The sequence below is a fragment of the Xiphophorus couchianus genome, chromosome 12 (genome assembly GCF_001444195.1).
Source record: "Xiphophorus couchianus chromosome 12, X_couchianus-1.0, whole genome shotgun sequence".
Lineage (NCBI taxonomy): Eukaryota > Metazoa > Chordata > Actinopteri > Cyprinodontiformes > Poeciliidae > Xiphophorus > Xiphophorus couchianus.
This window is the reverse complement of record NC_040239.1, coordinates 16,152,149-16,164,776: the sequence shown is the minus strand read 5'-3', so window position 1 is coordinate 16,164,776 and position 12,628 is coordinate 16,152,149. Positions and strand designations below refer to the sequence as shown.

General features: G+C 37.0%; 2 protein-coding genes across 4 annotated transcripts; one reads left to right on the top strand and one right to left on the bottom strand.

The window, feature by feature from the left end:
* The first annotated feature begins 254 nt into the window (after positions 1–254).
* kmt5ab (lysine methyltransferase 5Ab) lies at positions 255–4,099 on the top strand. 2 transcript variants are annotated; one of them, XM_028033703.1, is made up of 8 exons: positions 255–585; positions 819–922; positions 1,875–2,022; positions 2,254–2,452; positions 2,538–2,625; positions 2,730–2,789; positions 2,919–3,109; positions 3,191–4,099. In XM_028033703.1, the coding sequence occupies exons 1-8, from the start codon at positions 576–578 to the stop codon at positions 3,399–3,401; spliced, it is 1,011 nt and encodes a 336-aa protein (XP_027889504.1). In that variant the 5' UTR covers positions 255–575; the 3' UTR covers positions 3,402–4,099. The 2 variants fall into 2 exon arrangements, with proteins under 2 accessions (XP_027889504.1, XP_027889505.1); XM_028033704.1 differs by lacking the exon at positions 255–585 and having other exon boundaries at positions 1,858–2,022.
* rilpl2 (Rab interacting lysosomal protein-like 2) lies at positions 3,549–8,742 on the bottom strand. 2 transcript variants are annotated; one of them, XM_028033706.1, is made up of 4 exons: positions 8,098–8,742; positions 7,868–8,022; positions 6,029–6,139; positions 3,549–4,838 (listed from the first exon to the last, which is right to left on the bottom strand). In XM_028033706.1, the coding sequence occupies exons 1-4, from the start codon at positions 8,395–8,397 to the stop codon at positions 4,817–4,819; spliced, it is 588 nt and encodes a 195-aa protein (XP_027889507.1). In that variant the 5' UTR covers positions 8,398–8,742; the 3' UTR covers positions 3,549–4,816. The 2 variants fall into 2 exon arrangements, with proteins under 2 accessions (XP_027889507.1, XP_027889508.1); XM_028033707.1 differs by having other exon boundaries at positions 7,868–8,019; positions 8,098–8,737.
* Positions 8,743–12,628: the final 3,886 nt, after the last annotated feature.

Here is a 12,628-nt window from a genome sequence, read left to right as displayed (position 1 = left end):
CTACTCCTCCCATCTACTTCCACTAGGTGCCAGTAAAAGCCTATTCCCCAAAAATCTCATTAAAAATGTTAAGATTTCAGATGATCAACATTATGTCACCACAGAATATAAATATTGGTTTATATTGTGTGATTTTTTTTCTTTTGTGGGAATTGTTTTAATTGTTTACATTTGTGGGCAAGAAAAAGGATGATTATTTTTAGTATTTTTATATATTTTTCTCTTTGTATGTATTTATTTGACTTTTCATTCCTTCTTTTTGAAACGATATTTTTTATATCAGTAACATGCAATACAGCTTTGTGAATTGTAAAAATAATACAGATGTTTATATGTTGTAGAATACATGTAGTAGAAGTTGCAACCAATGGGGAAGCTGCTCTGAAGCACGCGCTCCGCCTCTCTGATTAAATTACCCAATGGGAATCGCAAAAGGATTTTTAAATCCTCCATACCGACTGTGTAACGCGCTGTGGTTTGACATTTCTTCGACATTTAAGTTAAGTTAAACTCTCACAAGAACTCGGCGACACGGAGGACAACATTGTTTTTGGACGATATTCTAGGAACTGAGGATGGCAAAAGGTTAAGTTTATCATTACTTGTTTGTACAATGCAGCTGTGAAATTTTCTAGAAAGCGGATAAGAGGGGCTGTAAATATTGCCTTGTGTAGGTCATAGCAAATTATTTACTAAAACGAGAAACCCAATTTAACGCAGTTTTGTAAGAATTTACGGTCAAATTTACGACTGTTGTATATAGTGTTTCGAGAATTAAACTTCAATAGCTATTTTTGGATATCCTTGTGTTTATAAAGGGAAGAAAAAAGGACTAAAAACGGACAAAAAAACACGTGAGACTGCTGAACAAACAACTACCTCACAAGCGGAGACAAAGGAAAACAAGCCACAAATTAACAAGGTATGTTTCCTGCATGTTATGCTTTATACACCCCCCGCTTGTCAACTCGCATAGCAAGCAAATTAAACTTCAAAACGCATTCAAAATACTCGTATGCCACGTACAGGCATGGACAATATAAAGTTTACAAAATAAAGTGTGCATGTAGTCAGCAGGGTTCATGCTTAAGTTACTATGGCAACTTATCCTGTGCAACCAGCTTGCTCCAGACCAGGCTAACACAAGTTCACTTTGGTTTTCAGTCAAGATCTGTCATTATTTTAACATTATGTTTCTGAAGACTGCTGTTCTAAGTTGACAGAAAGGCCTTTATTAGATTTAGCATGTTTTGAGAGGATTCGAGAAATGGCATGAAAAGAAGCAAAGGTGTTCTAATCAAGCAGCATAGGGTATGGAAACCCAATTGCATTTCCAGACCTTGCTTCAAAACAGAAAGTTGTTTTTCCAAACCTGAACAACCAGTTTATTTTCTAATCTGTGGATTAATGTAAGTTGAATGCAAATTTTAGTCTATCACACCGAGCGCCCTTTCCCCCCAATTGAGTTTAGAAATGTGTTTTTGATGTACTGAGAAAGGGTGGTCATAATTAAGATGAAGGGTTGAGTTTCATGGGGACTATTAATTTGTAATGTCTGTTTGCACATACATATAAGGCAGAAATGATGTACAGAGATCTAATAAAATGACTTGTAACAAATGGTGTAACATGGATGTTCAAATGGGACTCTGCGTCCTTTTTCTATCCGTTCAATGGGGATTATATAAAATACACCCATTATGTAAATCAGATTGTTTAATTTGGTTGCAGAGGTGTGCTGTGGGGTTTCTGTTTAACCCAGCCAGCTACAAGGTTTTTTTTAACTGCCTTTCAAAGTACAATATTAAATTTCTTTTGCCCTACTGGGTCTTTATGGGTTTTTTTTCTGATGTCAAGAAAATTCACTTTTACAGGAATGTGTTGGTAAAGCGCAGTCAGTTCTCCAGAGTCTGCGCAGTCCAGGAAAACCCAGGTCCCCGCTGAGCGACAGCTCCAGCATGCTCATCCTGGAGGGTAATGATTCTGACGCCACTGATCCTGGTCTGTCAAAGCTGAAGCAAGGCGAGTTTCCAAGAGACAAATCAGAAATATTACCACTTTCAAAAAGACAAACTTATTTATAACTCTTGACCTTTTTTGCATTCTTTTTCTTTTTACAACAAAAGTATTTTTACACCAAAATTGTTCATTCATGTTTTTTTCTCCCTTTTCTTTCCTGTTTATTCTACAAATGAAAATTTTACAATGTTCTCTAAAGAAGCTTCTTTGAGCTTTCTTTCCTTCTCACATCAGACACAACCGATAAAGCAAAATCTAAGAGCTGTAGCTCCAAAGAGCAGAAACCGGACGGGCCGTGTCAAAGTGAGACAAAAAAGCAAATCTCTGGCAAACTAATGCAAAAAGAGCCCAGCGCAGAATCAGATGGTAGCCACGCAGTTCCATCAGCCACGCCTCAGAGTAAAGCCCACCGCCGCAAGCTTGGAGCAAAAAAGTGAGTTCATCATGTCCGCATTACTCGCCAAGATGCCGATGCACTTTCACAGCTGGCTGAACAATCACAATGTCTTTCTCTCAAGGATGGAGAACAAAGCTCTTCAAAACAGAAAAGTCACAGATTATTTTCCCATCAGGAGAAGTAACAGGAAAACTAAAATGGAGATTAAGGTTTGTATGTGGAAAAAAAAAAAAGATTGCTTTTATTAAGTGATGGTGAGAAACTGTCACTTTGAAGTTTGTAGTTTTGAGTAAAACTTTGATCTGATTGTCAGAGTGAAGAACACAGACGCATTGATGACCTGTTAAAGAACAGGATTGAAGAAGGACTGGAGGTAACGTGACCCTTGTATTTCACAAAATACTATATTCAGATGTGTGTTTGGCAGAAACATTATTACATTCATACAGCGGTTTACCATTTCGCCAGACCAAATAAATGCCAGAGATTTGAATGTCATCAGGTCAAACACATAGAAGGAAAAGGAAGAGGAGTCTTTGCCGTGAAGAGTTTCAAAAAGGGAGATTTTGTTGTTGAGTACCATGGCGACCTGCTGGATCTGGCTGAGGCCAAAAAGAAAGAGGCCCAGTATTCCGAGGACCCTAAAACAGGCTGTTACATGTATTACTTCCGGTATCAAGCTAAAACCTACTGGTAGGTTGAAATAACACCAATGTAACTAGAAGACTTACAGCCTATCGAAGCTTAAAACCTTTTGCTTTCTTTGCTTTACAGCATAGATGCTACCCAAGAAACTGACCGTCTTGGACGGCTGTTGAACCACAGTAAAAGTGGGAACTGCCAGACGAGGCTCCACCCCATCGATGGGACACCTCATCTGATCTTTGTGGCCTCCAGGGACATCAAGGCAGAGGAGGAGCTGCTCTACGACTACGGGGATCGGAGCAAAGAGTCCATCTCTGCACACCCCTGGCTTAAATACTGAAAGGTTTAATATGCTGAACACCAGTTGTTCTCAGTCTTTATAAAAGTGAGCTGTACATAAAATGACACTCTTTGAAAATATGCCTGAAGTGAAGCTGTGAGCTTCAATACTTCCAAGTGTTTTAGGGTTTTTTTCTTTTTTTGCAAAATGTGCTTTTATTCTTTTAGTTTCTTTTTCTAAATGAATTGAGTGCTATTTTGGCTACAGTAAAATACAGCCTGAGCTTGATGTGAAGAATAAAATAGTTTTCATTCCAGCTGTAGCCTAATGAATGCTGGTTATAGAGTGAATGACATAAAGATCATTTATGATGCTCTGCAGGGTGTCATGCATGTTCTCTGCTGTCTTTATTTTCTTCATTACTATGTGGTTTCTCACGATGTTTGCTGTTTAGATATTCAGGTTCTGTACAGCTAAGATAAAAATTATTTATAGCTTCAATGTAATCTTTTGGTTTTAACCAACATGTTGGTGCATTAGGGTGATGGCAAAGAGGCCTTCCAGCCTCAAAGATTTTAAATAAAATACCAGTGGAAATATGAAATAAGCTGCTCCAACAACTGGAAGTTTGATTGCTGTAAAGCTGATAAACTATTTACACTGATTATTGGTAAAGTTATACATTTTTGTACATTATACCCTTTCAAATGAAATTGTGAATAACCTTTTTTAGAATAAACTTTTATCTTCTGACAGCTGCATGTCTATTTTTTTTTCCAGAAACAAACTTGTTGGTTGGATGGAAAAAAAAATTACTTCTATCAGATATATGAATATCATTATCCTGGATTATATGAACAACAAACCTCTGAGGCCTTCTTTAAACAATTGCATTTATACTGAGATTGACTGAATTGTACACAGGTGAATATTTAGTATTTTAACAGTACTATGGAGTATCAGAGTTAATAGATCATGGTACAAAAGCATGACCCATTCTGCAGATTTTATTTGTAAAAACAGAAAATATCACACATTATGCCTGAGTGGTATTTTTTTCCTAATTTCTTCATAACCTGCAACATTTACAACACTTCAATAGCAAATAGCCCCAAAATTCCAGGAAAAAAATAAAATCTGCATTGTTTTAAGATTGACTGGATGGGACCATATTTGATCTATTTGTTTACTTCATGATTTAAGACCAAACTTAAATGAGCAAAAATACATTTTTAAAAAATGCGTGAACAGGGAATGACTCTAACTTAATACTTTCCAGTTACCTAAACATATTTATAGTTCAGCTTCTCCAGTATTGTAATACTAAAAATCACATTAGATTAAAAATGATACAAAATATTGTTAGACTTACTTGTGCAAACAACAATAATTAATTACAAAAGTGGTTAGAAATTGTGCAGATAAAGCTCATCCCATTTGCCTCTGAAACAGAGAGTTCGTCTGAAGGATTCCTCTCATTTTCTCCTGAATGAAAACCTAAAAACAGAAAGAGTCCAGAATCAGTTTAGTTTATCATGTGTCACCAGTCATGGTTCCTGTACAGTCAGCGAAAGTATCTAAGTCTTTTCTTCTGGTCTGAAAAAGCATAAACAACATTTTCATTTCCAGAATTTTTTCTCCATACTATTGTTTAAAAAATATAAATCCTTACATCAATCCATCATCCTTCCATCCATTCATCAATAAACAATCTGTGACATGTTTGATATATGATTATATCCTTTTCCCCCATCTGTAGCCATCACTTTTTGGCCTCTAGTATTTTGGATAAAGCTGTTTGTGTCCGCTGCTGTGAGACTCTGACTAGCTGGCTAAATGTTACATTGGCATGAAAAATGTAAGTTCATAACATTTGAAATATATTAGCCAACAGCGACTTTCCTCCAATCAGTCCTTTGCAATATAAACATTAAACACACTGATATTATGATGACAAAACATTTGTGACATGTTGTGCACCCCTATAAGTTGTATTTGAAAAGTGTTAAGGGCTCTATTTGCCCTTAATATTCACACAGGATCTACAATTTTAGAGATGCTAAAGCTCATACAGAGTGGTGAATGGTAAAGAAAGAATGTATTTAAGCTATGTGGGTCATTCATATGATATTATTGCAGTTTTCGTCAGTAGTATCACAATTTAATATTTCCTGATATTGTCCTGTAGAAAAGCCTACAGTAAGGTCAGATAAGGACATACATTTATATTAAAGGCCCTTAAAGTCGATCCCAGAAACTGAGAAATCCAGGATTTTCATTTGGGAAAACTATGGAACGTCGATAGGAGAAATGTGTAGTAGTCCCGTCACTGGAACGGTTGGTCAATGGCTGACAGGCGCTCTAATCCAAGTCAGAGTAGCTTGTAATTACTGACAACAGTTTAGAAGATGGACACATTTTCCAGACTCACTCACTCCTCACACAAACATTCTCTGCATCAGCATGACTTCACCGGGTCACAAGTACAGCATTAGCGCACAGGAGAAGGGCTGTAAGGATAATCTGCCTGTTATCTTCACCTCAGCATCATGTGACTGAAGAAAAAAACAACTTTGAATTCCTTGCATTTTACCTGTGATAGTAAAACTTGTTTTTGACAGTAAAAATATTTTTATTTCAGTTATTTTTTTATTACTATTATTTAGATCGAAATATTTGTAACTTACAGTTTTCCTATAGTTGTCTTCTCATTTATTGTGGATGAACTATCCTCTGTGGCTGCTGGCGTGCCCAGATCCACGTCAACCATGGCGGGTTCAGATTGAGGTAGAATCCCACTGCAGAAGAATTGGCAGGTTTATGGTCACTTGGAAAGATGGTGCAGCAATTTAGAATTAAAAATTGTTTTCAAAGTTGAGGAGCTTGAAACATTTCACACTATTCAGCAGAATTCAGTCTTTTTCTCTCATTTAAATAAAAAGGTTACAGCAGATATTTGCATTATGGTCAGACTTTAATTGCAAGACCTGCAAAAATGACAACATTTAGACAAACCCTAACCCTTTCTTTCCCTAAATTGCTATTTACTTTTTGCATACTTGTCCAGAATCACTAAATCAAGTTCAAAACTTTTCTGGAAAAATTATAGGAACCCTGTATATAGTAAAAGTGTTGGAAATTACAACTACAAGCGTGGCAGTTTTCCATCTAAAAGTTAAGAATGATTCTTAGTCATAAGTTTTAAAAAGTGTTCATTTTAGAAATGTGTGAGAATTATATTAGAAAGTAAAGTTGGAAAGCTAAGATGCATGTTTGTTAAGTTGCTGACTGCTAGCTCTTCCTGTGCAGATAGTCTGACTGACTATTATATAAGATTATATACGTTTTTTAAATAGGAAAAAAGGACATTGCTCCTCTGTACAGCAAGTACTTTGAAACAAGCACCTGTGAAATTTGGACCTAAGGTAACACTTTATTGGGACAACAATATCTTTAAAGAACATGCAAAAGTGATAATATAATATATATCTTTCAGACAAGTTTCTCTTTAAATTGTCATCTCCAGGAGGTCCCAGCCTCTCTTCATGAGCTGTAGTCTTTATGTTTGTAAAGCTGCTGCCATAGAGGACAGAAAGAGTTGATGCAAATGGTCAAATGTATGTATACATGCATATCTACAGTACAGACCAAAAGTTTGGACACACCTTCTAATTCAATGGGTTTTCTTTATTTTCATGACTATTTAGAAGGCAAGAAATCCCACTTATTAACCTGACAGGGCTCACCTATGAAGTGAAAACCATTTCAGGTGACGACCTCTTGAAGCTCATCGAGAAAATGCAGAGTGTGTGCAAAGCAGTAATCACAGCAAAAGGTTGCTACTTTGAAGAAACTAGAATATAAGGGGTATTTTCAGTTGTTTTACATTTTTTTGTTTAGTGCATATTTCCACATGTGTTATTCATAGTTTTGATGCCTTCAGTGTGAATCTACAATGTCAGTAGTCATGAAAATAAAGGAAACTCTTTGAATTAAAAGGTGTGTCCAAACTTTTCGTCTGTACTGTGTGTATATATATATATATATATATATATATATATATATATATATATGCATGAGATGTTTTGCAACATTCTACAAATTACACTGTTTCAGTATAACGAGCAGCTCTTTCATTACAGTGTAATAGCTGTAATAATACATCATTTATAAATGTTAGCAATTTTGAGCATAATTTGTAGCTTTTTTTGCTCGAATTAAAGCATTTTTCTTGTTTAGGGTAGATTTTAGGGTAGATACACTTTAAAAGAGTTACTTCTTTTCAAGGTAATCATACAATGAGAATCTCATAGCAGTTCTTGCAGAGGGGTTGTTTTACAAAACTGTTGACAGTTGTGTCTCAGTTGATGCTCTGCGTGGGGTTACACCACAATAAAACTCTTTCTGGTGCTTCTAATGCAAATAATTAAAAAAAACTGATTAACATTTTTTGTGCATTAGTGGTGAAACGGTGCCAGCAGCTAGACGGATACATCAGGTTTTAATTAAACATCCTGTGTGGTGACCTCTTGTACAGCTGAAGCTCCTCTTGGGCCACCATGAGCTGAGCCTTCAGCTGGTTCCTCTCCTGCAGAACCTCCTTCAGCTCCTGCATGGTGAAGCGCGGTCTGTTGGGGTCATTCAGGTCCACCACCAGTTGATTAGCTCCCACAGTTTGCTGCTGGGGCAAGAAAGACATTGTTAAACTTCTCTACATTCCCCCTGGCAAGAGCATGAGCCGGAGGATGAAGCTCACCCCGCTCTGTCCGGAGGAGGAAGAGCCCTCCCTGATGATCCTGTCCAGCTCTGCCTTCAGGTTGTCCCGCTCCATTTTCAGCTCCTCCACTGACAGATTGTACTTGTTCACCAGAGTTTCAAACATTTCCAGGACTCGGACTATCCTGAACTGTAAGTCCGACACTTCTTCACCGGTGCTGCTTATTTTTAACAAATCTCGGCCGATCACGTAGGAGATGTCATACACATCTTCGACAGTGAGCTCAAAAGCGTCCTTCTCGAAGGCCAGAGCAGGCGACGATTCTTCACCAAACTCCATCGCGACGCGGCTGGACTCCTTAAGATCACGGAATAAAGTCACTTTTGACACAACAGACCACCTAAAAAGTTCCAAACACAGCGACTGCTCTCTGTTTTAGACTTGGATTTTCTAAACGAAGGTAACGAACTTCCAGCGGAGCAATACTTCCCCCATCACTCATCCTCCAATGGCGTGGCAGCAGAGGAGGGCAAAGTATCCTAGCGACAGGTGAGCTCAAAGATCGTCTACGGTTAGGACAGTTCACTCGGAGACCATCGAAGCGTAAACGGAGGTCGTTGATTTAAAGGAAAACCATAAAGCTCGTCCTGATCATCTGTTCATCCGAATACCCAGGACTGTCAGGATCAAGTGATAAATCACGTGATTAAATGTTTACGGCTTTTATTGCCTTCTCCATTTGTCAGAGTGAAAAGATCCAGTCAGGAATTTCAAAAACAGATAATTGCTTCACCACGCTAAACACTGCTAGTCTGTGTAATACACAAACCATCAAGAGCGCCATGATCCTGTAGTGCTTTTCAGAATCAATATTCAATAGACACGCACATGCAAAATAGAAAAAATAAACTTTTATTACTTTAATCACAAGTAACATAATTTTACATATACTCCTCAGCAGACACAGGATGCTATCCACAGCAAATTTGTTACATACTCATTAATAATTATGGCTGTGGCTTCTCAGAGCAAAAACATCTTTCACATAGATTCATTTACACATTTTGACTTTGAAAACATAAATCTCCCTTAATGTCCAAGTAACTTGTTAAGGCACAGTTTGTTGCATAATTCAGATGATGCTGCAAAGCTAAAAAAGAAAAAAACAACAACAACAAAAAACCCTATTCATTAATTCTCCTTATTTTCAAAGACCTTCTCAGTTGTCCTGTATTTGGACTATTTGGATTCATTTAAAGCTCTTGCCAGACTGGCCATAAGTAAAACATATAAAAACAGACCCGTTAAGTCACATTGATGTAAATGCATGAACTAGGCAGGGGCTGGTTATCAACATCAAGGCATCCAAAGATTTTAAAAACTCATAGTTTCAAATGTAGGAATATTTTTTGTCATTCCTCTTTGGGGCCTGCCCATAGCAACGCATAAGGAGAGCAGTGATAATGCAGATAACTGATAACTATCTTCTAACTGCTTCTGATAATGCAGAATAATAGTATTTTGTATTATCTTTTTATCTCAGGTTAGGGAACCTGAGAGAAAAAAGCATTAGCCTTTTAGCTTCAATAAGCTATTAGCTATTTTTCTGACTTATTAGCCATGTTCAGTATTATGAATGGAATAAGTCAAGTATAGACAACATGCTAGTGATGCCCCACATGCTACTGACAGCATTCAGGCTAACATTAGCATTTTGGCTAATCTTAGCTGATACACTTACTTTATCATACTGAATGGTGTAAGTGCATGTTAGTCAACATTCTTGTGATTCTCCTCATGGTATTGATTACATTGCAGCTTTCTTTAGAATTGATGCTAATTTTTAGCCTCAGAACGCTGGGTCCAAGGCGACGGGCACACTTTGGCAGGCCCCGGTTAAATTTCTTCAGGAATTTTCTAGTTTAATTTTTGTTATTGTTGTTTTCTTACTGTGTTTATTGTTTATACTTATTGGACAATATTATTATTATTATTATTGAATACCTCCCTAAATACTGTATATGCAAAAATATAAGTTTGAATACAATAACTTAAACTTACTACCTGTCTCTTGGTGTTTTATTCACACTCGGGCTCCTCAGCCGAACCTTTCTGACTGCCTATTACCATATTTGTAGTCAGGCGCCTAGCCTTAGTTAGCGATACATGTGACTTTATCCACAACAACATAGAAGCACAATTTATGTTGTTATGGGAAGATTCTTACTTAATGAGCAGCTTCAGAAAACAGTGGAGAGTCTGAAGGGGAAACTGGAGCGACTGAACAGCACAGATGACGACCCAACAAATTGGCAGGTAGAAAATAACATACTCATAAATTCAAATGTGTACTATAAAAAGCAAATTACTAAAATTAATTTGAAATTGGAGGAAGCGAGGACAACAATTTAAAAAATGCAATGTGATTATTGTAATATGCTACGATTAAATTTCATACTAGAACGGACGCAGGCCACGGCGAAAAAAGATGTGGAAGAATCTTTAAAAGAAAAGTCAAAAAAAATTGCTGTGGCTTGAAAGGGAGAACGAGGAACTGAATAAGGAAATCGTGGCTCTTAAAATCAAGATGGACAGAATAAAATCCAGGGTGGAAAAAACCAAGGATGAGCCACAAATAGATGAAACCCAGGAGGAAGAAACGCCAAAACCAAACATATTCCAGAGAGTTGGGTGTGTTTTTATTCACATGTATGAACCGGGAACGCTGAGGTATTGAGTGCCGCCCTGGATTTTTTAATTACTGAAAAGGAAACTTGGGGGGTCGCTGGTACCAGGATGTTTGGGGATAGCGGCAGCAGAGAGGGAAACTATCATTGTTTCCTCAAGCAATGCTTTATAAATGTCACAGTTAAGACTTTTAAGACATGCATATTAAATGTGCAGCTATTCACATAAGTATTTAAAATAAGTTATGCTTTATGATATTTTCTTTGCAGACAAAGACGATAGAACAGTAGTTAATTGAGAACTTTCTAAGCTCTTCTGGATGCAGATCAGAGCATGTTTACTTAGGGAATATTAGAGCAGTTTACCATATATTTATTTCTCTGTTCTCTTAATTAACTAAGTGGGAGGAGACATTAGAGAATGAAAAGTGGAAAAGACAGAATTATTAAAGTAGAAGTTTAAAGTATACAGTTGTTTTCCCATTCACCCAGATTCCTTAGATCAGGGGTCACCAACCTTTTAGAGACTGGGAGCTACTTCACGGGTCCAGAGTAACACGAAGGGCTACTTGTTTGATACAGACATAAATTTTCTTGGCTCAGCCTTTATAACAAGAGTACGTACGTACATACACACACAATAGATACACACACACATATATATATATATATATATATATATATATATATAGAGTATATATATATGTGTATGTACGTACGTACTCTTGTTATATATATATATATACATACATATATATGTGTATGTATACATACAGTACAGACCAAAAGTTTGGACACACCCTTCTAATTCAATGGGTTTTCTTTATTTTCATGACTATTTATAAGGCTAGAAATCCCACTTATTAACCTGACAGGGCTCACCTATGAAGTGAAAACCATTTCAGGTGACGACCTCTTGAAGCTCATCGAGAAAATGCAGAGTGTGTGCAAAGCAGTAATCACAGCAAAAGGTTGCTACTTTGAAGAAACTAGAATATAAGGGGTATTTTCAGTTGTTTTACACTTTTTTGTTTAGTGCATATTTCCACATGTGTTATTCATAGTTTTGATGCCTTCAGTGTGAATCTACAATGTCAATAGTCATGAAAATAAAGGAAACTCATTGAATTAAAAGGTGTGTCCAAACGTTTGGTCTGTACTGTACATAAATATGCAAGACAGTCACTGCTCTCCTTATGCATTGCTATGGGCAGGCCCCAATTATTTCTCCACCTCTCTGTCTCACACACACATGACCGTTAGCAGAGGATTGATTACCATAGCAACAGAACACAAGAGGAGATTAGCTGCTGGTTAGGACTACAAATACGCATCACTGTAGTTCTAACTAACACTCAGTTAAAACAGAGGGCTGAGCTGCCATTTAGAACTACTGGCTGTTTTGGCCAGTAAATAACAGATTTAACCCAAACACTGTTAGACATTGGATTAGTGTGGCCATTTAATATGAAGCTTATGGTTGTTTTTTTTCAAAATAAAAGCCTCAATATCAGGCTAGAACTACTAGTCAGAACTACAACATGGCAGAACTGTCAGTTACTACAGAGGAGGACTGGACTGGCCTTTAGAACTACTTGTGTTTTGGGCATTATAGAACTGATTTACCCCAATCACTGTTACACATGGGATTAGTTTCGCCTTTTGAAATGAAGCCTACTGAACATTTCAAAATAAAAGCCTTGACAATTTCTACATCATGTAATTGCTCTTTTGGCTTTATGTGACTGGTTTATCCAAAGCACTGGTACACATTGGATTAGTGTGGCCATTTGATATGAAGCTTACTGAAAATTTCAAAATTAAAGCTTCAATACCCCCTCAAGTTAGTGCACCGCCATAGGCGGTGCACTAATATTAGCTTG